The 27,173-nt window shown below is 40.5% G+C and overlaps 2 protein-coding genes across 6 annotated transcripts in view; both read right to left on the bottom strand.

Moving 5' to 3' along the window:
• CDC6 (cell division cycle 6) overlaps positions 1 to 6,581 on the bottom strand; it is a 30,078-nt gene extending 23,497 nt beyond the window's left edge. Inside the window, exon 1 of one of the 2 annotated variants that reach the window (XM_087713481.1) lies at positions 6,453 to 6,581. The gene's annotated coding sequence lies outside the window, so the exon portion shown is untranslated. Of the gene's footprint in view, positions 1 to 126; positions 202 to 6,452 lie in introns of those variants that run through there. The other variant, XM_014074055.2, reaches the window with a different exon arrangement.
• WIPF2 (WAS/WASL interacting protein family member 2) overlaps positions 1,863 to 27,173 on the bottom strand; it is a 42,741-nt gene continuing 17,430 nt past the window's right edge. For 2 of the 4 annotated variants that reach the window (XM_087713484.1, XM_087713486.1), the window contains exons 2-8: positions 22,122 to 22,234; positions 18,162 to 18,294; positions 15,885 to 15,998; positions 13,846 to 14,508; positions 9,286 to 9,495; positions 7,739 to 7,840; positions 1,863 to 6,708 (exon numbers count right to left, since the gene is read on the bottom strand). In XM_087713484.1, the coding sequence (XP_087569610.1) occupies positions 6,668 to 6,708; positions 7,739 to 7,840; positions 9,286 to 9,495; positions 13,846 to 14,508; positions 15,885 to 15,998; positions 18,162 to 18,294; positions 22,122 to 22,178 (1,320 nt within the window). In that variant the 5' untranslated portion in view covers positions 22,179 to 22,234 and the 3' untranslated portion in view covers positions 1,863 to 6,667. Of the gene's footprint in view, positions 6,709 to 7,738; positions 7,841 to 9,285; positions 9,496 to 13,845; positions 14,509 to 15,884; positions 15,999 to 18,161; positions 18,295 to 22,121; positions 22,235 to 22,964; positions 23,077 to 27,173 lie in introns of all 4 variants that reach the window. The other 2 variants (XR_015696424.1, XM_087713485.1) reach the window with 2 other exon arrangements.

Raw genomic sequence — 27,173 nt, 5'->3', positions numbered from 1 at the left:
GGAGGGGGAGACGCTGGCAGCATGTTCAGGTTTCAATTCCTGCCGATTCTTTCCCGCTTACAGAAAGTTCCCCTCCTCAGTCTCTATAGGGCCCTTTCCCGACCGAGCCCGAGATCCAGCACCCACCGTAAACCGAATTCTTGGAAGTTTGTCGAGTTAGGACACCGGATCGCGCTCGTCGCTCACTCTCCTCTCCCAAGACTGACTGGCGGAATTTCTCCGCGCGCGCTCTAGCCGCTCGGTCCTGCCGATTGGTTCGACCCGAGCGGCGCCGCTCCTTGCCAGCCAATCGCCACTCTTCGCGCCGAACACCCATTTCCATTGGCCCTGCCCCTTCTACGCCACTCTCTTCTTGCCGCTAAAACTTGTCCCCCCCAATCCCTTTTTTTTCCACATTAAAAATAAAAATAGGGCAGTACAGCATCTCAGGGAGGATCTTCTTTCCCGGTTAAGATAGCAGAAACAAGCAGCCTTTTACTGAATGCCACTTTAGCAAATAGGACTACAATTCCCATCGAACCTTGCTGCAAAATAAAAGGGAACCAGCTTCGATTAGTCAAAAAATAGCGCGCTCTGCGCATTTTTTTTCCTAGCGGGAAAGAGAATGCTCATACAAGCCATAGGAGCTAAATTTTAGCGGGTTTTGAATTTTATAAATTGCAGTGCAAATGTCTGGAAGGCAGCGAAAACTATCGAATGTTTTCGATTGGAAGAAAAAAATGCAGAGCAGAGACAATGCTCTCTAGATGTTTAGAACTATAATTTCCATACAATATGCGAGCAAACTGGTGAATTTATTATGATAGCTGTAGTCCAAAGCATTTGAGAACAACTAAATTGATGACACTTTTAACAACATATAATTCTTGGCTGGTGTATCTGTATACATTTTACCCTTTTATCATCTTTCAAATGTAACAGCATAACTGCCATTTTCACCAATTGCCTGATTTGATACAGGAGTTCCATAGGCTACATAAATCTATTTTCAGATTAAAGAAGAATTCAAATTTTAGAGTAGCAAGCGCTACTGTCTTAATCTGGATACCTGCCAAAGTTTGATAGGAAACAAATAGGATTTTAAAAATATACAAGTCTTTCTCTTCCAGATGTATCAAAGTACTTCTGAAAATATTTTTAATATGGGTACCATTGGGAAATTCATTGTATAGGTAGTCCTCATGTAAAAGTCATAACTGAAACCAATAGTCTCATCATTAAGCAGCACTGTTAAGTGAAACATCACATAATCACAACCTACGAACATCAGTTTTACTTCAATTGTTAAGCAAACCACCTGCAATCATTAAGCATGATATCCCATCTCCACAACTTGCAATTTCCTGCTGACTTCCTAGCTGATTTTGCTGGGCAGAAGCTGACTGGAAATGCTACAAGTGGCAATCAGATAACCATGCGATGCTTTTTTCAGCACCATTATAAGTTAGAATGGTCACTGAATGAGGCAGAAGGTAATTGAGGAATATCTATACAATAAAGGAAGTTATCACTTCCTTTCCTATAGCATTTTTTTTCTTCAAAAAAGGGGGGCAGGAGGAAAAGGGGAGTCATGGCCTACCTGCATTTTGACAATGCAATCAGAATAATAAATGAAAATAAAATTAAATATACCATAGCAGAAATTGTATTGTGTAGAATAGATTATATTAGAAATTGGTCACTGCAAATAATTCTTACTTTACTCTTATTTGTTTCCTCAAAAGTCTCCAAAGGCAGGTCATATGAATTTCTTGGGAACTGCTTTTTGAAATCTCTAATAGCACTAAGCCAATAAATAAAAAAATACTTGACATATTCAGTGTGATATGTGCTTAAACAGAGAACAAATTGCAGAAACAGTATTTGTATTTGATTAATTTATTAGATCATGGACACAGACTCACTTCTGCATCAGTCAATGCAGCTACAATTTAATAAGAGACAGCACCACTTCCTGTGGTTCAGATACAGTGTCTTATGAAGTAGTGAAATATTAAAAGAGGCATTATCAAACATAGCCACTAGGGAATAAAAGTAGTATACTTTTCTCCTCCCCCGAAACCAGCCTTTCAGCATATGCTATCTTCACAGGCTATTCTCATCTCAACTGTAGGGAACATGATTGATCTGCATGTTAAAACTAAAGATGCTGATTAATGGTACAGATTGAAGAAAAAGAAGGAATGATCTTCCCATTCAGAGCTATGTAATTATATTGTACTGGGAGCATTATCCATTCACCCAAATGAGCATTGTTCTAACTTTGTGAGGAAGTTGTACAGTCATCCCTCCTGTTGATACAGTAATTATTGTCCCCTGCAAATGAAAAAGAAAACTGAGAAGCAACAGTTCGTGAAAGATTCCACTAGGAGAGAGCAATTTTTTAAAAAAAGGATTGTTTATATATATATATTTAATGTAGGCAAATTACCTGCATCATTATTTCTCAATCCTGGCAATTTGAAGATATGGATTCCAATTCCCAGCCAGCCAGAGGCGTTCTGAGAGCTGAAGTCCACATATCTTTACCAAGGTTGAGAAACATTGATCTATAGTATGCTTATCATATGTCACAGTCTTAGGTGAATGTGAAGTATTTGACTGTTTAATGTGAAAATTATCAAAATGACTTAAAAATGAAATTCCTCCTAATGCCACATCAAGAGAGTTCTCAGTTATTTAATCAGGGCAATAAAATTATGAAAATATTACATGCAAGTCTCAATAAGATTTTTTTTCTTTAAAACAAGTCCACATGTGCCCTTGCAATGGACTCAAAAATTCTTTCACCGCCAACAACCTAAACAAATTTACTTGAAACACTTGCAAAGAAAAGACTCCAAAAAGACATTTTGTATGAAAAGGAAAGATCAGATCTAAAACCAAAGCAGCAATGCAACAGACTCAAATTCTGGGTCTTGAAACTACAGGAATTACTTAGTAGTGTTTTTGCAGTAAATAGAAATGAAACTGTTGAGCAGACAGTAAGAGAGGGCATAGCGTGCATGAAGCTTGCAGTATCCAAATTTGAATGCACGCACACAGACACAAAACTCCATTGGGAGCCATTTAAAGATAAGGCACCATGAATGAAGGTTGAAGCATTTGCTGTTAAACAACATAAACATTACACCCCTTATAAAAGCCTTTTCCTTGGCATATTTGCACAGTTGGAGTGAAAGGTTGATATATTTCAACAAGAAGGGCTGCATTAAATCTGCTACCTATGGGGAGTTAAAAAGCTACAAAGACCTTTTCCTAAACCATCAAAAATAAGAGAAAATCCCAATTCTTAAAACTCATGTTTATATCTGAAACTTATAATTACAGGATAGCATGACACATAGTTCTTTGCAATGGTTCCTGTTTTTGTACTGGCAGATGAATTAGCCTTCACAGCATCACTGTGTATCTCTTGTACATATCTTCATTGTATGGGCTTGTTGATATACAATATAAAACTATAGAACTGCCTCAAGAAATCAGAAAGACAAAACTTTTAAAAATTCTTGGGTCAATTAAAGAAACTAGATATTACTGAACTGATATTTTGATCATTTCAGATCTTGAGAAAAAATCAGATACACTGTGAAGAATGAAAGTATATACTTTGTCCTAAAATACAGGTAGGATAATAGTGTAAAACATATCCTAATATTTAGGTTGCACTAAAACAATAGCAAGAAAGAAAGAAGACTGTGATGAAGAGCGACAGGCTACAAATTTAGTTTTCCAGATACAAATGGAAGATTTTCTAAGCAAGTGAGACTGTGTAAGTTCAAAATCGACCTAAGGCAGTCTCCCCTAAGATGGATCTCGCAGATAACAAACTACAATTGCCATCAGTTTTAACTAACATAATTACCTTGACTAGAATTATTGGATGTTGCAGGCAATACAAATGGGAGGTGGGGGGCACTAGACTGCTGAAATTGATTTATAAGAGAATTAAGATTTTTATCTTGGTAACACTAGCTAAAAATATATGGTTTCTCTGAATGTTTTCAGAATGTGTATGAAAATGTATGTGTTTAAATTCATCTTGTACGAAACTCTTGCCTTAGCAAGGAAAAACAAATATCTTGTCCACTTACGTAATTAAACCACCAAATAGCTTGGCCCAGGGAGGATTGTGGGCAAGAGGCAACAAGAAGAAATAGAGCAGCGCTTTGGACCAGAACATGCAGGTATGACACTATGCCTCTTGTATTCAGTTTCCATTTGACTGCCATTTCAAGCTTAAGAACCCCCTTCACAGTGCTTCCTAAAGGATATACTTACTGGAAGCCAACATTATATAGAACATAATAATAAAAAAAAATACCCTTCCCTAAAATGCACAGTGCATTTAACTTCTCTTTCCAGCAAGTTATGCTGGATAAGATTTTAATTTTCTTCCAGAAGAAAAAAAGAAATTTCTCTGACCAAGCATTAGTCCCTCAACATGAGAGACTGCCCAGTCATTAACTTAAAAGCAGACAAATTTCCATCATCATTTTAAAAAAAGTAGGTGGTAAAGGAATTTTTGTAGTATATGGCTAGCAAGCCTACAATTTTTTTACAACATACAAAATAGATCAATATTTATCATTATAACACAAATTTTCTAACGCCACATTTTTAAAGGTAAATACGCACAATAATTATAATAAATCTGGTACCAATCACATAACATAACTACTGTAAAAGGCAAAACACCAACAAGCAATCTAGGCTTGATGTTACAATCACCTGCAGAGCATGAGATAAAATGAGGGAAAAAATTTGCTTCTGCTTCAGAGTCTGCTTAGTGGTGTCTAGTCCAGAATTGGGCATTTCTACTGCTAGAATCTGCTTTCCAACAGATTTATATGGAGAGAGGGTGAGGGAGAGTTGAATCCCCATCGGGGACTCTTCAGCAGTGTAAACTACTGTGTTGAGAAGCAGATGTGCAATCCATACCTGGCCTTTTTCTGATACTGGAAAACACCAAATGTAAATACCTCCTTTGATCTCAGGGATAAGGTCAGCACTATCAAATCTCTTATAACACCACTAAGAGACCTAGCTGGAATTAGTGGCACTCTTGCAAAGGACTTAACAAACATCCTAAAAGTCACAAACATAACTGACAACCCTCCACCTCATTAAAATGTCTGTGCAAGAACCACAGAAAATTTTGTCAATTGTATACAACCAGCAAAAATAAAATATGAAGGGATTTCACCAGTTTCTATCACTCTTAAAGTTATTTCATTGAAGTAGGTACTAACCACTAAAGATCAGCTTTGAGCTAGAACAAAATGGTGTGTCATTTAAAAACTGTAACTGGAAGTCTGCCATCGAAGGTATGTTCCCCATTACTAGACCGGAATGTATGCCAATGGCACCTTCAGTCAGTCAGTGACGCTCTTCTTAGGATAGGTAGTAGCCAGGGCCCATCCACTTCTCAGCAAAAAAATAGAATACTTCTCATTCTTTTGCCATCCCTCAGCAATAGATGGTTACATTTTCAAGACTGATTATGTCTGAAAGATATTTATAGGATAAGACAATGAAGCTGGGCATTTCTGTTAATGAGAGCAAGATGGATCTTCTGAAGACACAGGACATTCAAGCATTAGGAATTCTTCTAATAAGTTGGAACATTATACCGGTGTTGCATCTTCAGTGTATTATGTATGGCCAGCATTGTATTGCAACATTAATCCTATAAACCTATAAACTAGTTCTTCATCCCAGTGCTTGTCAGGACATTGTTCTTTTAACTTTAAGGAGTACTACTGCCTCAATATCAGTCATGCCCTTTTTTTTAATACAGCACAGGTATCAATGATGGCTATTAGACTTTACAATCTGTTCATCTCTACATGGTATCGTTTATTCTGTAGAAGCACAATCCTATTTTGAGAAGCTTCATTTAAGATGCCAGCTATGTTTTATAGAAACTGACATTCAAGGATTATGGGTCCAGATCTGCAGGACAAGAACTCTGCCAAAACATAGCATGGTAACTGCTATACTCGCCTCTTTTGTTGGTGCACTTCTACAGACACTGCTATTCTTATGCAGCATTATCAATTTTTTAAAGTTGTCTTTAAGACATGCTATTTAGTTCATCTTTCTCTTCCTGCTTTAAGTTACCAAGTTTAATAATTGAGAATGTAGTGCCTGTAATGAAAAATGAAGCAGCCATTTCAATTCTTTTCATAGCACAACCCTTTAAAAAATGAATGTTCCCTAATGCATACAATTTGTGGCCATTTCCTTCCTTATGATAATCAAGCATCTATAAATAACTGCTTCAACTTGGCCCACAGTTTTGTTGTTCTTTTTAGTTTCCTTTCCTGGGAAACATTCACTCTTCCCTTGTTCTTGAACTGTAGTGTTTATGAATTGTGGGTTTCCTCCCTTCGTGACAAAGATAGCAGGAAAGATAGGAAATTAGTATTGATCTGCAGGAATATTCTCACCTGGCTATGCCCACAGATGCCTTTTTATATCAGGGAATGAAATGCATAGACAAAGTTGAGTAATAATAAGTCCATCCAGGTTCTTGCAATTAAAAAAAGCAGGAATGTATTTTCATGCAGATTTCTGAGGAATGATTTTTTGGAGGCGGGGAGAGAATTTAAGAACAAAGTCTTAATTGTTTTGGTGCTAAGCAAAAATGCTCATTTGTTGTTTTTCACCTAGGGACAGGAGGCAGAGGAGGGGCCCCACGAGTAGCTGAAAATATAAGAGAGATTGTTAATACATGGGTATTATACATCTAGTTGCTTCCTTCTACAGGAACCAAACCAAAAAGACCATAATTTTTTATATGGATGTTGTCATCCTAAGAAAATGTCTGTCTGTCTATCTATCTATCTTTATTTCATAAAAAATAGAAGGCCTATTAATGTTACCAAAGCATTTATTATCACTTTCTAAAAAATTTAAATATCTGCCTTAGTTAACATATCCTCCTACAAATTTTTCCTTATGTAAAAACATGAGCTCCTTTGTCATCCTTATTGCCTATCTGCTTCAGATACCACTATATCCATATAGGTTTCTAATATCTTTCCTTCTTCCTTTATGAAAAGACAAAATCCAAATGCACAGTTCAGTAATTCCTAAACTTTTTTTCTCAATGATTATTTCATGGCATCTCTAGGTTTAAAGAAATACTGAACAATTATACTTCTCTCAAACACTTTAAAATTCCATTGCATTCTCATGAGTTTCCTATGGTGCCATGGCAATTTGAGAACTGTGGGCATAACACATATAAGGCTGCACAATTGGCATAATTTGGAAAACAATCAAGAAACAATCACCAACAGTAATTGAGACTGAGAACTGCATCACTAAGCAACAAGGTCATAAGGGGCAATGTCATGTGACTGTTCCAGCAGTTCCCAGTTAGGCAACTCCCACACGATCCCCATTTGTGATCTCTTGACAGTTTCCCATGTTTTTGCTTAAAAGCCAGCAGTGAAGGTCAAAAATGCTGAACGTGTGACAGTGGAATGCTGCAGCCGCCAGCAAGTACAAGAATCTGTTGTAAGTGCCCCTCATTCAATGCCACCCTAATTTCAATAGTCACTGAGTGAGAGGACTACCTTTAGAAGTAAATTAATGGTAAATAGAATTTGACTCATACTATGGATGGCAGCATTTTTGCCCTATGGATTGTCCTTAAATCACCTGTTAAACCTGCCAGTTTGCAAACTGAGTGCAACATTGTGGTATACAACATCAGTTTAGTATTTACCTCTGTTAGTTTTGCTGGGATAAATTCTCTGGAAATATTTGAATTCTTCTGGAGCTGGGAAATCTTCAACTGGATGAAAAGAGTATTTGGATTCAAAGTCATCTGCAGAAGATTAAAAAAATAAGAAACAAAATAAATGGTAGGTTTTGGTAGATAAAACTGAAGTTCACACCCATCTGGTCCTGCTGCTTTTATCATTAAGGCTTTGAGGGAATCTTGTGCAAGATGAAAATAGCCAACTAAACATCATGAGGTAGTTAGACCTCATAGATAGAAAATTTGGGCCACAATTCAGCAAGATGTCATCTAGCACCTAAAGTAAAAAAACTATTGCCACTTGGAAATGCAATTCAGCAATTAAAGAATTAACGTATTTTTCGGAGTATAAGACGCACCAGAGTATAAGATGCACCAAGGTTTTGAAGAGGCAAATTTTTAAAAAAGGTGGTTTTGCACTCTACAAACCTCCCAAAAATGGCCCATTTTTCACAAAAATGGGCCTGTTTCCCCCCCCCCCCAAGGCATGAATAGCCTTTAGGGGGCTTGCAGAGTGCTCCTGGGGGGTGGGGCCACAAAAAATGAGCAAAAAAACAGCCTGCTGTTGGCAACAGGCCCTTTTTTGTTAAAAGAAATTGCATGCATAGCCTTTAGGCAGCTTATACACTGAATACAGCATTTTTTGCCTCCCGAAACTCCGCCCCTTCACCAAAATGTCCGTGCAGAGTCTGTAGAAGATTTATAGAGTATTCCTGGGGGCTGGGGAAACTGAGCAAGAAATGGCCTGTTTCTCACTCATTTCTGCCCTCCCCAGCCCCCAGGAGCTCTCTGAAAGCCTTCTACAGACTCTACACGGCCATTTTGGTGAAGGGGGCAAGGCTTCAGGAAGCAAAAAATACTGTATTCAGTGTATAAGACGTACCCAGATTTTCAGCTTCTTTTCTGCAGTAAAAAGTGTGTCTTATACTCCGAAAAACACGGTACATAAAATATACATCATGTTCTTTGCATTTCCAGACAGCTTTTGATCAGAATATCAAAAGAAACATAAAACATATAAAATGAACTACTTCTATATGTATTTCACATAGAGAGTATTAGGTTACAGATATTCAACTTTTTAAAACTACTTTGTCTTTCTTGCAGATACAATGTGATCAATGTGTTGTATTTTGAGCCTGTTTTGTATTCTTGTATTAAATTTGGTAAGTTCACTGGACTAACAGATTAGTCCAGTGAACCTTAGATTAGATTAATTTCAAACATCAAATGTATATAATTTTATATCAATATTTAAGGCAAAAATCTTACATTTTATAAATGGCTCCTAATATCAAGCAGCAGAACTTGATTTTACCACATCCTCAAAAAGAAAAAAATTCTACAGACTAATCTAAATATTTTTATAGTCTTCAGAATTAAACAAAGATTAGTAACAGCTGTTCCCTTCTTGATAGTCTAGAATCTTGAACTCTTTCCTATTCAACTTAAATGTCAAAGAATCCTATCAGGGCAACATTAAGCCTTGATAAATAAATCTTTTTACTCACCCAAATAAGACCTAACTGTAGAGATCGAGTCCCGATGTCCATTTCTCATTGGTGGGGGAGGAGGGGGTGGTCCAACTGGTGTTCTGGTAGGTGGTGGGGGTGGTTTTCCACGATTCATGGGATCTGAAGACCCATGTATTCTGTAGGGTGGAGGTGGTGGAGGTGCATCCCTTCCACCATTTCGTATCATGGGTGGTGGTGGTGGTGGAGCTAAACAGAAATTCTCCAGATCAGCAAAAACATGGACTAAACTGCAAAATCATAATTATTTTAGCCATATTTATTGAATGGCCAGATACAAACACCTAAGCTGAGTTTACAACTTAAATCAAACAAGCGAAATCGTGGCTTAATGTGATACACAAACTACTGTACCTAAATATAACAGATGCAGCCCAATTCTGAAAATACATTTTTGGTAGCCAAAAATATATGATGTGCATAAGTAAACTGGCAATTCATTTTCTATTCATATTTTACGTCATTCATCCTGCATGTGATTAAAAAGTTCTGCCCTGCTCTGTATGTGCTATAGAATGTATCCACAATACTGGGGCAAGTCATACATTTGATTTTAATCCTGACAGATTTGGTGAGTACTATGAGTAGGAGGTATAGCATTTTAGAAATAAATAAGATAAATGCAGAGCATGAATATATCATCACTCAAATATCCTTTAATGCAGCTGTATCTTTTCCAGGAATCAGCTCATTACCCTTTAGAATCACAAATGTTTATGTAATTTATTTCTAAAACATTTTCAACTCAACATTTCTGAAATCTCTCATTTCAGAAATGAAGCATGATTAGGATACAAAACTAATTAATCCTATGAACTGTTCTATCTTAAACTAAAGTTTGCACCATGTCAAGAAACGTACAATATCTGACACTGTGGCTCAAATTGTTTCTAAACCAGTCACATAACATTTGGGAATATTTCAATAATATTGCTCCTGCCGGATCTAAGTTTTTGCAAAATTAAAAGTTGCTTCTCTTTTAACGTAATCAGACTGATGACCTGCCTGATTTGACTGGAAGTTCTCCAGCTGGACAGACGTGGGGAGGTGTGGGCTCTCAAGAGTCCCCCACAAACCATCTCCGAGATCTTTTTTAGATCGGAACCCCCCTGGAGGGGGGGGGGGAGAGAAAGGGCAGTGTCTCATCAGACCAAAGGGGAGGCAACAGGTCCCTTGTGGGTCGAAGATTTGCCCTCCGAATCGGAGTAGGGGTGGCAGCATGGCTGCACAAGAAGTTGACTTCCAGACAAAGCAAATGAACAGGAGTGTGAGGAAGAAATGAAAGACCAGTAAGAATATTCTAACCCACAGCCATAAATCAAACTTGGAAAAGGCAAGGAATCTTGAGAGCATAAATAATATTGATGGTGAGATTGGGATTTTTGCAAAAAGAAAAGAAAGAAAGAAAAGGAAAATGGAGGGTTGAAACACTAGCCCAACCCCCCAAGCCATTTGTTTGAAACAATTTGGACAGAAAGAGAGAAAGCAGAGAAGTGACAAACCCACTCAAATACTAACTCTAAATTTGGCTTTCGACTTGAAAAGATTGTGTTTTTAAAGGAGTCTAGGAGCGTGAAGATTTATTTGATTGTGTTTTTTAACTAATATATCTTAAGCAACCCCAATTAATGAGAGATAGAATGTAACAAGGGAGAAGATCAAGAAAAAAGCACTATCTTCACTGACAACTGATAACCCAATCATACTTGTATGGAAAATACTAATTAACCAACTGCGGTAAATCAAAACTTGGAAAAGTAGGAGGCGAAGAAGAACAAACCCGAGTTTTGGCTGTATGCAAACTTGTTCCAATTAATATATTTTCAGCAGCTACGAAGGTTGAAAATTGGAGGTTGTCAGTGGCATAAGGAAAACTGAAGTAGGAGATTATGCCCCAACAAAGAGAAATATAAAAGATCTTGACGGTGGCTTGGGATAAATTGAAGAGGATGGACGTGTTAAAACAAAGAAAAGGGAGAAGGCAGGAATAGAGAAGTGGGACAAAAGACTTACTAGGAAAAAAATCAGACAACTAGAAGTTGTTATATGGGAAAATATAAAGCTAAGATAAAGGGTTTATTCCTAAATATGACAAAAAAGTTCCTAACTGGTTGAATATGGAAAGATAATTAAATAAAGGTTAAAATATATGGAATGTGGACAAATATGAAACTGATATGGGGAAATTGTAAAGCAGAGGTTTGTGATTCACTTTTATACATGATATTTAAAGTGAGTTGCTAATTGATTGAATATGACAATAGGAGGACAATTAAGCATGTGTTAAAATATATGAAACATGGACATATATAGAACTTTTAAGATGATGAATGAAGTGAGATGTTTACCGCTTGTTATTCTATATAGTAGATTAAGGGAATTGTAATGAACATTGAACAGTAAGGATTGCCATTTATAGACAATTAAGGGTAATCTAATCCAAAATATGGAAAAATGGAGAGGGAACATGAAATATACTTACAATGGGAAACTATTCCGATTTAAAGACAGAATCACAAATTGGGGCGAGTAAGGATGTATAATTATATAAATATAATGATGAGAATAGCTGGGAATAGCTGGGACATATGTTTAAATTAAATATGTATATTGAAAAGGAATTAGAAATACCATTAACATAAAATGGAGCTTGCTCAGAAGCTGAAATACACCAAGTAAATGAGATGAAGAGTGTGAAGTAGAAGAGAGAGGTAAGGGAAGAAGAGAGGGATAGGAGAGAGGGCAGGGGGGGAAGAGGAGGAGAGAAAGGAGGAGTGGAAAGGGGAGAGAGAAAAAGGAGAGAGGAAGGGGAAGTAGAGAAGAGAAGGATGACAGAGGGAAGAAAGGAGACAGGGAGGGGGAGGAGAGAGGGAGAAGAAAGTGATATGGTGTATGGAGGGCAAAAGAGCCAATAATTGGTTTGGGGAGTTGATGGTAAGATGAATTGATGTAAACATTTAATAATACAATACAATGTTGGCTATGTAATAGCATACATGTGATTATATGTTATGAAAATGAAAAAAAAAAAAAAAAACTTTATATACAGACTGATGACATGCCTCATAATGGATTCCCTATTTTGGAAGACTTGCAATGAATACCATACTTAGAAAATGAAATATTCAATTCCTGTTCAAAAAGACTTGGTGAAAAATTGCCCTCCTACATCTGTCAAATGTAACTTTTCAATTTTTTTCAAGGAAAGCAGCATCCTTCATGGATAAACTCTATATTTAATCATTGGTATTGTCCAGTTAGAGCATCAAGGAAGAATTTATGAAATTACTATCAAGTATTCAATATTCATCTGTAAAATTCTTACTGTCTCCCTGAGGGAACAAATTTAGATCAATACTGAAGATGAAGAGCCTGACAGTGAGAGAACTGTGGCTTGTCTAAGTATTCATAATGACTTTGTGGTTGGACGAAGAATTTCCTAACTCATGGTCCACACTGATGTCATCAAATTTTAGTACTGGAAATAGGATTTTTTTCAGAAATATCAAATCAATAATTTTGAGATCAGCTAGAACCCAAATTCCTAAACATACAATTATAAACACTTAAATGTGCAAAGTCATTTGCAGATACTTTCTAGTTATAATCCTTATACCATAAAATAAACATTATTTTTCTTCTACGAGAAACTTCTTTGCCAATGGCCATGTCTGTGAAAAAAGAGCAATTAGCATCTTCTGTAAATTTATCTCTATATATCCAAATTAGAAGATATACAGTAGCATTGAAGCATTTTTGTGTGCTAACACTTCTGTTTTCAAACAGTAAACGTTGACTGTTATAAATTCTACAACCTACCGTATTTTTCGGACTATATGATGCACCTAGCTTTTGGGAAGGAAAACAAGAAAAAAAATCTGTGTCTATCTCTCAGCAATTGTCTCCTTACAGCAAACAGCAAACAGCCTGGTCAGCTTCAAGGCAGCTGATTTAGTACAAGTAGCTGATTGGCAGTTGGATCAGCCTCTTGGAATATTGATGATCAGCTGTTCCAGCCTGCAGGGATTTCCGCCATCTATCGCTGCCTCTGTGCACCCGATTTTTGGCCTCCGCACGTCCCATTTTCAGCCGCTGCCCCGTTCAGCAGTGATAGGCGGCAGCAATCCCCGCCGCCTGGAACGGACTGAAAACGGGCCACACAGAGGCCAAATATGGGGTGCATGGAGGCCAAAAAATGGGACACATGAAGGCAGAAAATGGGGTTCACAGAGGCGGTGATATGTGGCAGCGATCCCTGCAGCCTGGAACAGTTGATTGTCAGTATTCCGGGAGGCCAATCCAATTGCCAATCAGCTGCTAGTGCTATTTCAGGCTGTGCTGAAGCTGACCAGGCTATTTGCTGCAAGGAAGCAAATTGTGGGAAGGCAGAGGCCAAAGGGTGGGGGCCGGTGGATGGGGCTTGGACAACATTCTCTCTATATGACATTTCCACCCACTTTTTTTGGGGGGGGGGAGTGCATCTTATAGTCCAAAAAATATAGTATTTTTAAGTTGAACGAGGCTATAAAAATCTCTTACCTGCACCTCGGCTTGGTGGATCACGGGCAGGAGGTGGGGGGCGGTTATTTTGTAAGGAAGGAGATGCTGAAGGAGGAGGGGGAGGTGCCATGCCCCTCCCTGGAGCAGGTGCCTTTCTATGTAAGGAATTGTGTCTCTGGGGAAGCTCAGGAGCAGATTCATTAATAGGGCTGGCAGGGCCATTAGGGACACCAGGAGGCTGTCGGTAGGGTGGGGGAGGAGGTACCAAGGATTGGTTCTGACTGCTTGGTCCTGACCGGATATTTACTGGGGATGGGGGTGGCTTAATGGGAGGAGGAGCTGGTGGGCCATCACGATTTCCTGGAAGCCTTTGACCTGGAGTTGGTGGCAATGGCTTCTCACGGTTGTAGGAAGGTGCTTTGCTATTATGCATAGAATGTGGAGCAAGAGGAGCATTGGCTCGCCGTCCAGGAGGTGGTGGTGGTGGGGCTGAAGAGCTGTGCTTCATACCAGTACCACTAGCACTGTTTGGCCGTGAAAGATCTGGCAATGAAGGTCTCTGCATGCGTGGAAGCTCTGGAGGAGAAGCTCGGCTATTTTCAGTATCATCTTGGGGTCGGGTGCTGGTAGCACATACAGGAGGACGGGGTGCAGCTGATCTACCCCCAGGACCCTGATGTAGTACCTTCCCAGAGGAGTTGTCTGGAAAAATAAAGTAAAAAGTGATATATAAAATCAGCTAAATGGATCAAAGCCTATACAGATACCGTGTTTCCCCGAAAATAAGACAGGGTCGTATTTTCTTTTTACTTACAAAATATGTCTTGGGCCTTATTATGAGGGGAGGGTTTATTGTTTTGGTGTTGCTGGGCGGCTGCTCTCTTGCGAGCGGGCTCCCAAAGAGCTGGGAATAGCCTCATGGGCGAATGGCTGTGTTGCGCTGTCGCGACCATGCTCACAAGCAGCCACCCGGCAAACCCCCTTTCCAGCCGGGCACACTGACCTAGGGGTATCGGCAAGCTGCGGGAGCACCTGTTTGCTGCTGCCTGGCTCCTGCGGCTTGGCGCCTTTGAAATGCCAGTGAATGGCACTCTGCCGGCAGCTGGCCCACAACCATAGAGCGTACGCCCAGAGCAGCTACTACCGGAAGACTCGGTTTGGAAGCCACTGAAAAAGCCATGCGGTGGCGGCGGCAGTGAAGGTGCTCTTCCTCTACAGAGGGAGCTGGGCCAGGCCAGGAACAGCCACTCGCGCACCCCCCCTCCAGCCGTGCAGAGCGCCATTTACTGGCATTTTGAAGGTGCCAAGCTGCGGGAGCCGGGTGGCGGTGAGCCGGGTGGCAATACCCCTAGGTCAGTGAATGGCACTGTGCCCAGTTGGAAAGGGGGTTTGCTGGGTGGCTGCTCGTGAGGGTGGTCACTTCATGGCTGTTGTGTTGCGCTGCTGTAACAGCACAACACAGCCATTTGTCCATGAGGCTGTGCCCAGCTCTTTGGAAGCCCGCTCACAAGAAAGCCACCACCCGGCAACCCCCCTCTTCAACTGGGCACAGTGGTGCTCACCAACCTAGTGGTATCCCAAAAGCACCAAGCAATGCGATCACCTTTCCCTCCCCCCCCCCGGTTCCCGTAACTTGGCACCTTCGGGATACCGCTAGGTTGGTGAGCAGCGCTCTGCCTGGCCAGAGGTGGGGGATTGTCCAGGGGGCTTATTAGCCAGGGAGGGCTTATATTTTTGCCCATCAGAAAAATGTGGCATGGCCTTATTATCAGGACATGTGGTATTTTCGGGGAAACACGGTAGCTCTGCTATGAAAAGTTGTGTTATTTTTTAAAGGGGTAAAGCTCATAGGTAAAAATGACCGTCCAATTTAATAAAACTTACAGATCTGTTTGAACAGAGATTATACCCACTGATAAATATGTATTCCTAATTGCAGATGATTAGCAGATTTTAAATGCCTAAACTGTATTATTTCCAATAGAAAGTAAAAGGAATACAGATTCAATTATAGGGCACAGCAAGAGAAATCAAATCATGTTTCAAAATTGCTAAAAAGGTATTTTTAAAAACATCACCTGAACTCTCTTTTACGCCCATGGGCCGTAGTTTGGGGATACCACCTTGGAAAAGGCCCACCTTTGTTGGAAGGGGAGATGTAGAAGAAGTATAGCTGCTGCCACTCTTGGATTCTGTAATAAAAGGCTTCCATATTATTTAACTTGTCAGATTGTATAACACAAAAAGTTTATCAAATACAGCTATTAGAAGCAAACCTATAATTGCTAGGCCTACCTGCAACTAATGGTATTTGATATTGTTATTCAAATGTCCAAACTTTAATATATTTTCCTCTAGAATGCTTTAAAGAGATGTTCTCCTTATTCTTAAAATTAAAATGCAAAATTCAGAAACTTTTGTTTCTGATGTTTAATAGGTAAAGGTTCCCTTAGTCCAGTGATGGCTAACCTTTTTGTTGTTGGGTGCCAAAAATGTGAGGGTGCGTGAACGATAGCGCATGTGCATGATGGCACCCATAATGCAAACACGCCTCCACAAACTAACTTCTGGTTGGATCATTGGGCCCATTTATCTCCCTCCCCAGACTCCGGAGGCTTTCTTGAAGCCTGGGGAGGGCTAAAATGGCCTTCTCCGGCTCTCTGGAAGGCCAAAAATCAGCATGCTGGTGCACGCATGGGCGCTAGAGCTGAGGCTCACGTGCTGGCAGATATGGCTCCATGTGCCACACGGGCCATAGGTTCGCCATCATGGCCCTAGTCATTCCCAACTCTAGGGAGCGGAGCTCATCTCCGTTTCAAAGGTGAAGAGCCAACACTATCTGAACACATCTCCATAGTTATGTGGCTGGCATGACTAAAGGCACACGGAAAACTGTTACCTTCCTACCAAAGTGGTCCCTATTTTTCTACTTGCATTTTTAAGTGCTTTTGAACTGCTAGGTTGGCAGAAGCTGGGACAAGTAATAACGGTTCCACCACAAAACCGCGGTAGACTAAAGCGCGCTCGACGAAAGCGCGTACGTGACGTCATCACAGCGCGACGAAAACAGCACGCTGTGAGCGGTAAACTTAAAATTAACCCGTAAATCTAAACCTAACCCCCCCCCAAACCTAACCCTAAATCTAACCCTAAGCCTAACCCTTAACCTAACCCTATACCTAACCCTTAACCTAACGCTAAACCTAACGCTAACCCTTAACCTAACCCTAAACCTAACCCTAATGCTTAATGTAACCCTAAACCTAACCCTAACCCTAACCCTAACCCTTACCTTTATGTGAATCGGCTTGCTTTAAAAGCGCTTTTTAAAGCGCCCTTTTTTCTCCGCGGTCGTATTTGTTGCGCTGCTGATGACGTCAGGTACGCGCTTTAATCGGGCGCACTTTAGGGGACCACGGTTTTGACAGGTCACGGTAATAACAGGAGCTCACTCCGTTATGCGGCTCTAGGGATTCAAACCACCGAACTGCTGACCTTCTGATCAACAAGCTCAGTGTCTTAGCCACGGAGTCACCACTTCCCACTAACGTTTACTAATAATTTGTAAATGCTTTGACTTTATCTATATTTAATATTAACCTAAAGACTTCAGGCAGTTTACATTCTTTACTATTGTGCAAAGCTGGACTTAGTTTGCCCAGCATTGAAAGTTCCCCTTGGGAAGTCTAAAATAACTTTAGTATACACAACAGATGTAGGAAATACAGTGGTGCTGAGTAGAAATTCCAATAGTTAAACTATAATAGTTCAAACTCCACAAACGCTTTTTCTCCCCCCTTCCTAAACTAGAACAATTAAATTTGAAACAATCAAGATAAGCATACAACAACAGCAGAATCAATTTGGACACTATGTAACAAGAATTAACCAGAAGAAAACAAAGTAATTTGCGGTCAGAAGTACAGTGAGAAGACAACAGATTGTATCTTAGTGGCCTAAATAATTATTTACGGTACTGGACTAAGAACAATCCATCTCACAGTAGGCTGATCCAAGAATAATTTTACTGGCAACAAGTCCTCACCTAATTGCCTTTATTTAATTTCTGTCAAGTGCCTGGAATTCAAATAATTCCCAAATTCTGTTTGCATTGCTGACCTGATTCACACATTATGGGAAATGATGCTCTGTCTAATTATAATTTGTTGAATACATTCTAATGTCTGGGTTCATAGCACAAGCAAAGCATGAATAGAAATATATGAACCCATCTTGTATATCTAAAGAGCTACAGATTATTCCTAAAAGAAAGGGATGACTGGGGGGAAATGCAACACCTTTCTTTTAATTTGACGACAAAAATCTTCTGACAGTTGCTTAATTCACCTACTTACTTTCAAGGATAGGCGCACTGCGATCATTAACTTGAGCCACTTTTTTCAATTTGGCCCCTTTACAAATGTCTTGTAGCAGAGCATTTCTCCCTCGCTGCTCATCTCTGCACAATTTTGGTGCTTCTGTGTTTGCCTGAAAGGAAATATTGCACCAAAAAAAAAATGAAAAAAGATTTCTTATCCCTTGGCAGCCTGAAGATCACAAAAGTCGTTCATTTACACCATCAAAAAAAAGGCTGCATGTAATGAACTGTACACTTTTGCACAATTCTATAGCTAGGAGGCTTGTACTTCTACAGCTAAAAAATCCTTATCATGGCTTTCAAAGAACCACTTTCACCTCATCTGCAATTCCTACTCTTTCCATTATTTTTATCCATCAACCTACAATAAATATTTCATTCTTTGGTCCATTTATGTATATCTGTAGCATTGAAATCAAATCACTCTTGGTGGTCAATCTATGAGCACCTAATATATTGGATGTCATAACTCAGGATCCTTCCAGCCCTACTTCTTTATAACATGTGAACTAGAGCAGTAATGGGATACCTCCTGAAGGATCAATACAAAAGGTATATAATAATCTGTGGTCTTCATACATACAGGGCATTCAAAAAGTAGTCAGACCCGCTTCACTTTTGTCAAATGTGTATGCTGCAGCCTGATACTACAGTTGTTGAAATTCAATTTTTTCTCATTAACGTACACTCAATACTCCATATTGAATAAATGAAAACAGAATTTTAGAAATGTCTATAAATGTATTAAAAAGAAAAAAACTGAAATATCACATTGGCATCAGTGTTCAAACCTCTCACTCAGTATTTTCTTGAAGCACCTTTGGCAGAAATTACAGCCTCAAGTCTTTTGGGGTATGATGCGACAAGCTTTGCATACCTGGACTGGAAGATATTCTGCCATTCTTCCTTGCAAACCCCCTCAAGCTCAGTGAGGTTGGATGGAAACTGTCAGTGAACCACCATTTCCAGGTCCCTCCAGGGATGTTCAATAGAGCTCAAGTCAGGGCTCTGGATGGGCCACTTTAGGACATTCACAAAGTTGTCCCTAAACTATTCTTGTGTGTTGGTTGTGTGTTTAGGATCACTGTCTGTTGGCCTAGTCTGAGATCCTGAGGGCTGTGGAACAGGTTGAGGATGTCCCTGTACTCTGCTCCATTCAGCTTTCCCTCACCCCTGTCCAGGCTCCCAGTCCCTGCTGCTGAAAAACATGCCAACAGCATGATGCTGCCATCCCCATGCTTCACTGTTGGGATGATTTTGGGCAGGTGATGAGTGGTGCCTGATTTCCTCCAGACATAACATTTAGAATTGAGGCCAAACAGTTCAATTTTGGTTTCAACAGACCAGAGAATCTTGTTCTTCAGAATCTGAGAATCCTTCAGGTGCTTTTTTTACAAACTCCAAGTGGGCTTTCATGTGTTTTGCACTGAAGAGAGGTTTCTGTGTAGCTACTCTGCCTTAAGCTCAGATCGGTGGAGGGCTGTAGTGAGCGTTGTCCTTCTGGAACTCTGTCCCATCTCCACACAGGATCTCTGGAGCTCAGACTTGGTAACCTCTCTTACTAAGGCCCTTCTCCCCCAATTGCTCAGTTTGACCGGGCGATCAGCTCTTGGAAGAGTCCTAGTTATGCCAAACTTCTTCCATTTGAGAATTATGGAGGCCACTGTGCTCTTAGGAACTTTCAGTGCAGCAGAACTGCAGGCAGTTCCTTTGACCTCATGGTTTTTTACTGTGCTACAGTTTGCATTGTCAGCTTTGAGGCCTTCTATAGAGAGGTGTGTGCCTTTCCAAATCATGTCCAAACAATTTATCATAGGTGCACTCCAAGCAAGGTATAGAAACATGTCAGCAACTGTCAAGAGAAATAGGGGGCACCTGAGCTAAATTTCAAGTGTTGGTGCAAATGCCAATGTAATATTTCAGTTTTTTACTTTTTAATAAATTTACAGACATTTCTAAAATTGTTTTCACTTTGTCATTATGGGGTTCTGAGTGTAGATTAATGAGGAAAAAATGAATTTCAACAACTGTAGAATTAGGCTGCAGAAGTAACAAAAATGAAGTGGGGTCTCAATACTTTCTGAATGCACTGTATATGATGAACACACTGCCTTATACTTTTATGTAACTTGGCGTTATCTACTTAACATATATAAATTTTAGGAATAGTCTCTAGTCCCCTAATCATCTTTGTTGCTCTTCTCTGCACTCTTTCTAGAGTCTCCACATCTTTTCTACATTGTGGCGACCAAAACTGAATGCAGTATTCCAAGTGTGGCCTTACCAAGGCATTATAAAGTGGTATTAACACTTCACGTGATCTTGATTCTATCCCTCTGTTTATGTAGCCTAGAACTGTGTTGGGTTTTTTTGACAACTACTGCACACTGCTGGCTCATATTTAAATGGTTGTCCACTAGGATTGTTTGTCCACAAGGATTCCAAGATCCCTCTTACAGTTACTACTATTGAGGAAGGTACTGTACCTGTGCATTTTGTTTTTCCTGCCTAAATGTAGAACCTTACTCTTTTCACCATTGAATTTCATTTTATTAGATAGTGCCCAGTGTTCAAGTTTGCCAAGATCCTTCTTAAAAGTCTATCTTCTGGAGTGTTGGCTATTCCTGCCAACTTGGTGTCATCTGCAAATTTGATGAGTTCCCCGTTTATTCCCTCATCCAAATCATTGATGAAGATGTTGAAGAGTACTGGGCCTAAAACAGAGCCTTGGGGTATTCCACTGCATACTTCCCTCCATGTAGATGCAGTTCCATTGAGAACTACACATTGAGTGTGGTTGGTCAGCCAGTTACGAGTCCATCTGGTGGGGATGCTGTCCAACCCACATTCTTCTACTTTATCTAGTAGTAGGTTATGATCTACCTTATCAAATGCCTTACTGAAGTCCAAGTAAACTATATTGACAGCATTCCTCACTAATTCTGTCACTTTGTCAAAGAATGCAATAAGATTAGTCTGGTATGATCTGTTTTTGACAAACCCATGTTGGCTTTTGGCTATTACTTTGTTTACTTCTAGGTGTTCGCTAATTCGTTGCTTGATTATTTTTTCCAGAATCTTTCCTGGTATTGAGGTCAGGCTGATAGGTCTAAAGTTTCCTGGATCTATTTTTTTCCCCTTTTTTTGAAGATGGGAACCACATCAGCTCTTTTCCAGTCCTCTGGCAGTTCCCGGTGCTCTAGGATCTCTGAAAAATATAGTTCAGAGGTTCTGAGATCTCATCTGCCAGTTCCTTTAGAACCCTGGGGTGTAATCCATCCAGTCCTGGTGATTTGAACTCGTCTAAGGTGGACAGGTGCTCACTTACTATTTTCTTCCCTATTTCAATTTGATTTTTGTGGTGCTGTTTTTTTTAGGTTGGACAGTTTTATCTCTTTGTGTAAAGACAGATGCAAAAAATGAGTTAAATAGTTATGCTTTCTCCGTGTTGCTTGTCACCTTCTTGCCACTTTCTCCCAGCAATGGACCAATTGTTTCCTTAACCTTTTTCTTGTTTTTAACATGTTGGAAGAAGCTTTTTTTGTTATTTTTTACTCTTGTGGCAAGCCTTTCTTCATTGTGAGCCTTAGCTTTCTTTACTTCATCTTTACAGGCTCGGGCTATTTGCTGATATTCTGCCTTAGTTATGGTTTTTCCTAGTTATGCTACCTGAGGATAGTGATGTAGGAAAGAAGCTGGACCTGACTCTCAGGGTTTGGACTCCCTTCTTATATCTCCTTTAACAACAACTGAAGCACTCTCCAAATGTATGAATTCCCATTTTCAAAATTCTAAGTCAAAGCCATACTGACTGGGACTGGAGCCAGATGTCTGCATATTTGGAAGATACACAAGCTGACATAATCGGTAGAAGTAAAGATTCTTTGTGGTGAATCTGTACCAGAGATAAAACAATACATAGAAGCAGAAGGATTACCTGATTGAAAGTTGGAGGAGGAGGAGGCCCAGGTGGCGGAGGTGGTGGTATTGGCATCTTTGCTACACTCCCTCCTGGCTTAGTGTAAAAAGAATGTTTGATCACTCATAAACCTGCAGTGTTGGAAGGAAAAAGACAATGATTAGAGGACAGATACAACAAAAGAGGACTACACTAAAATATGGAGGTAGTTCTTGACTTATTAATACAATTAAGCCCAACATTTCTGTTTTTAAATGAGACATTTATTAAGTGACTTTTGCTTCATTTTACAACTTTTTTTGCCACAGTTATTATGTAAATCTGGCTTTTCAATTGACTTTGCTTGTCAAAAGGTTGCAAATGATGATCACATGACCTGGGACACTGCAACTGTCATAAATATGAGTCAGTTGCCAAGTGGCTGAATTTTGATCACATGATCATGGATATATTGCAACAGTCATAAGTGTGCAAAACGTCATAAGTCACCTTTTTAGTATGGTTATAATTTTGAATGGTCACTAAATGAACTTTGTAAGCTGAGGACTACTTTATTGTGCACTGCTTCGACTGGAGCATTACTTGCATTTATTACAGTTCCTAATTTAGTATTTTCCAAATAGATGACAGACACTATTGATTGAAAATTCTGGGAGCTATATTGCCTACACATTTTGAGAGCTGGAAATTAATTTATATATTAACTCATTTTATACTGTTTTCATATTAACTCATTTATAAATTTAACAATTATATATTAACTTTACAACATAAATAGTACATCGATTCAAAATAATAAAAATAACAAGATAAAAGTTGAAAATAACAAAAAGAAATAGGAAAACCATCGTTGCTACTTACCTGAACATTGATTCTAATGATGAGAGAGGGAGGTGCTATCATCAATCCTGATTGGTCCATAGACTGAGAGGAAATTGTTGCAGCCACGCCTCTACTCCTTCTGCCCAGTTTCCTCGAGGTCGTAGAGAGTAAACTTGTGAATCAAATGTCACAACAAGGAACAAACAACTCCTCCCCACAAGCCGCTACCCTACTAGGATGGGAAGGTAGCACTCCCTCTCTCATCATTAGAATCGACGTTCAGGTAAGTACCAACGATCGTTCTCAATGATGAGCAGAGGGAGGTGCTACCAGTGGGACGTACCCAAGCTAGCGTCCATAGGGAGGGAAAAATTATAAATTGGTAGCGGCTGATGGAGCCACTACTTGCTGCAACACTCTACGGCCGAAAGATGCTTCAGCTAATGCGTAAGCATCCAATCTATAGTGTCAAATAAATGAAGTAGGGATCGCCCAAGAAGTTGCCTTAGAGATATCCTCAATGGCGCTCTAGTCGCCCATGCCACCATGGTGGCCGCACTGCGAGTAGAATGCGCAGTGGTTCCCTGAGGGGGACTCTTGCCTTTAGCTTCATAGGCCAAGGAAATCGCTTTCCTCAACCACCTACCTATCGTGTTAGATGTCACCCTTGCATCTTGCGTGGATGGCTGGAAGGATACCAGAAGAGCTTATTTTTTTACAAACGAGGCCGTTCGCTTGAGATAAATTCTCAGTGTCCTAAGGATATCAAGCCTGTGCCAGAGTCGCTCCCTAGAGTGAGATTGAGCCGGACAAAACATTGGGCAACACTATCTCTTGTGCCCTATAGAACGGAGTATTAAGTTTCGGCAGAAAGGGAGAGTCCAACCCTTTACCCTATCCTGGTGGAAAATACATAGATCATTACGCGAAGACAGAGCCCCTTATCTCTGAGATGCGTCTAGCCAGTTATAGCAATTAAAAAAGTTACTTTCAGAGTTAGAAGTTGAAGAGATACCGAGTGAATTGGCTCAAAAGGAGGTTCTGTCATAGCCTGTAAAACTAAAGGTAAGTCCCACGTGGGGAATCTATGTACCACCAGAGGGGCAATATTGGCAGCCCCTCTTAAGAACCTCCTTACTAAAGGAAGATGAGATAGGGGAACCTGACCTTCGCCCGGCAAAATGATGGAAAGTGCTGCCATTGGCGACGTAAGGTGTTGTATGCTAGACCCTTGTCTAACCCATCTTGTAAGAAGTCTAAAACTTGAGGCACCGACGTATCCTCTGCTCTAATAGACGCCGCTTCACACCACTTTACAAATGCCGATCACGTAGTGTTATATATTCTAGTAGTCGAAAGTCGTTTGGCTGCTTCTAAGGTGGAAATAACATTAACAGACATCTGTACCCTACTCAAAATGTCCCTTTCAAGTGCCAGGCGGTTAATTTGAGCCATTGAGGCTCTGGAGGAATTTACACCCTCTGGCACAAGCAAATCTCCTCCCTGGGTATTCTCCAAGGTGGAGATACTGACAGTTGGACCAAGTCCGCATACCACAGTCCGGCACTAATAGAATTATCTCCGCCCCCTCTGACACTATCTTCCTGATGGTCCCTGGAAGAAGGGGAAGGGGAGGGAAGGCGTAGAGAAAGCCTGATGGCCATCGGCATCTCAGCACATCCATGTCCTCGGCTCCTTGAGTCCAATATCTTGGTCACAAATCTCGGCAGTTGAGAGTTTGCTGGAGTTGATCGACCACTGGAGTCCCAAATCTGTGACAAATACACTGAAATATGTCCAGGTAAAGCTGCCACTCTCCGTGGTCTACTGTGGCTCGGCTGAGCCAGTCCGCCTGGTGATTGGCAATCCTGGAAATGTGATCCGCTACTATCGATATCACATGAGCCTCCGCCCACGAGATCAATCTGTGTGCCTCTGTCCACAGAGCCCTGGAATGAGTCCCACCTTGTCTGTTCACATGTGCCTTCTTGGCAATGTTGTCAGTGAGAAGTAACACGTGTTTGTGCTGCAAGTCATGCTGGAAATGCAGGAGAGCGAGACGTGCCACCTTGAACTCTAGATAGTTGATGCTGTGAAGCAAATCTGCCTTTGTCCAACGGCCTTGCGTCATCTTTGAGCCCATCAATGCTACCCAGCCGAAGAAACTTGCATCCGTAGTCATGGTTACTCTCTGTGGCTCTCTGAACTGCGACCCCTGGTTGAGTGCTGCTGACAGCCACTACCGGAGTGACACTGGAATGGCCAAGGGTGAGTTGCTCATCATTTCTCTTTGATATGGGATCAAGGCCCACTGTAATGTCCTAGTGTGAAAATGCACCCAGGGAACTATCCCTATGCAAGAGATCATTGTCCCCAAAAGACGTGAGAGATCCACTATCAGGACCACCCTCTTGACCCGGGTTTCCCGAACTAATTGTTGCAATTTGGATTTCCGTTTTTGGGACAGGAAGACCACCCCTGCCTTGGAGTCAATTACAACTCCCAGCTGCAGCAACCTCATGGTGGGAGTTAGAGAACTTTTATCAAAATTAACAGAGAATCCGATCCGTTGGAGGGTCTTTATGGTGAATTGGATGTCCTGCATGGTCTGCTCATAAGTATGAGCCTGAACCAAGACATCATATATAAATATAAGTATAATCTTTATTGTCATTGTACTTAAATACAACAAAATTGGTTTTAACCTCACTGGTGCAAAATTATAACAGAAACGAAAAAAGAAAGAAAAAGAAAAAAAACTAGCATGTGCATGGAGTGATTGTGGTTGTATTTAAGTCTCACAGCCCAAGGATAGAAACTATCTTTAAACCTGTTTGTTCGGCTGGCTATACTTTGATGTCTTCTGCCTGATGGTAAAAGTACAAAGAGACACTCACTAGGATGTGAATCATCTCTGAGTATCTTCCTTACTCTGCTAAAGCAGCGAGATCTGGCAATGTCATCCAGTGATGTCAGAGGGCAACCAATAGTTTCTTGTGCCGAATTGATCACTCTCTGTAGTGCCTTCCTGTCCGCAGCTGTTAAACCAGCATACCATACTGTAATATAATATGTGAGGACACTTTCTATGGTGGATCAATAGAAAGAGGTCATCAGCCATTGTTCCACCTGATTTTTTCGCAGGACTCTAAGGAAATGAAGTCTCTGTTGGGCCTTTCCAATCACTAGAAACGTGTTGTTTTTCCAGGTGAGATCTTGACTAATAAGCACTCCCAAGAATTTAAAAGAGGAAACCCTCTCCACACAGCCCCCCTCAATATACAGTGGGGCAGGTTCCTCTCTGCACTTCTGGAAATCTAGCACCATCTCCTTTGTCTTACTAGTATTTAGATATAATTTGTTTCTTGAGCACCATGCGGATACCTTCTGGACTTCTTCCCTGTATGTTGATTCGTCGTCTCCAATTATGAGACCCAGCACTGTTGTGTCATCTGCAAACTTTATTATGATGTTGGATGGATCAGAGGATATACAGTCATATGTATATAGCAAGTACAAGTATGGGCTGAGCACACAGCCCTGAGGGGAGCCTTTGTTGAGCTTCAGCATGGAAGATGTAAAGGACCCAACCCTTACAGTTCGTGGACGATCCGTCAGGAAGTCTTTGATCCATTTAGAAGTGAGGGGAGGGAAATTCAGGTCAGTCAACTTTTCAATGAGAATTCCTGGTAAGATGGTGTTAAAGGCCGAGCTATAGTCTATAAAAAAGCATTCTGACATAATTCCCAGATTTCTCAAGGTGGCTCAGTGCAATATATAGAGCAATGGTGATGGCATCCCCTGTCAACCTGTTGTTTCTATAAGCAAACTGGTGTTGATCAAAATTTGGTGGAAGGCAGGAACTGAGGTGTTGTAGGACCAGTCTCTCAAAACACTTCATCACTATAGACATCAGTGCAATGGGTCTATAGTCATTCAAACGTTTTATGGCTGCTTTCTTCGGAACTGGGATAATTGTGGCTGCTTCAAGCATGATGGGACTCTAGCCTGACCCCTGTTAATTGGTCAGCACAGGTTTTTACCACTTTCCCCAACACCCGGTCTGGACCTGCAGCTTTGCGGGGATTTACAGCCTTCAGCTCAGCTTCACTTGATGTTCATTCAGGGTGAGGGGGAAAGGGAAACATCCATTCGAGTGCCTCTACCCTCTCTAGTGGGAGATGGAGCTAAAGATGAAGCAGGACTAGAAACTCTGGGGGGAGACCTGCTCGTCCGGCTCTGTTGATC

This window comes from Thamnophis sirtalis, unplaced genomic scaffold (genome assembly GCF_051295495.1).
Source record: "Thamnophis sirtalis isolate CommonGarterSnake01/CBP01778 unplaced genomic scaffold, rThaSir2_p1.2 scaffold_4, whole genome shotgun sequence".
NCBI lineage: Eukaryota > Metazoa > Chordata > Lepidosauria > Squamata > Natricidae > Thamnophis > Thamnophis sirtalis.
The sequence above is the reverse complement of the archived record's forward strand: the minus strand, read 5'-3'. Positions and strand labels throughout refer to the sequence as shown.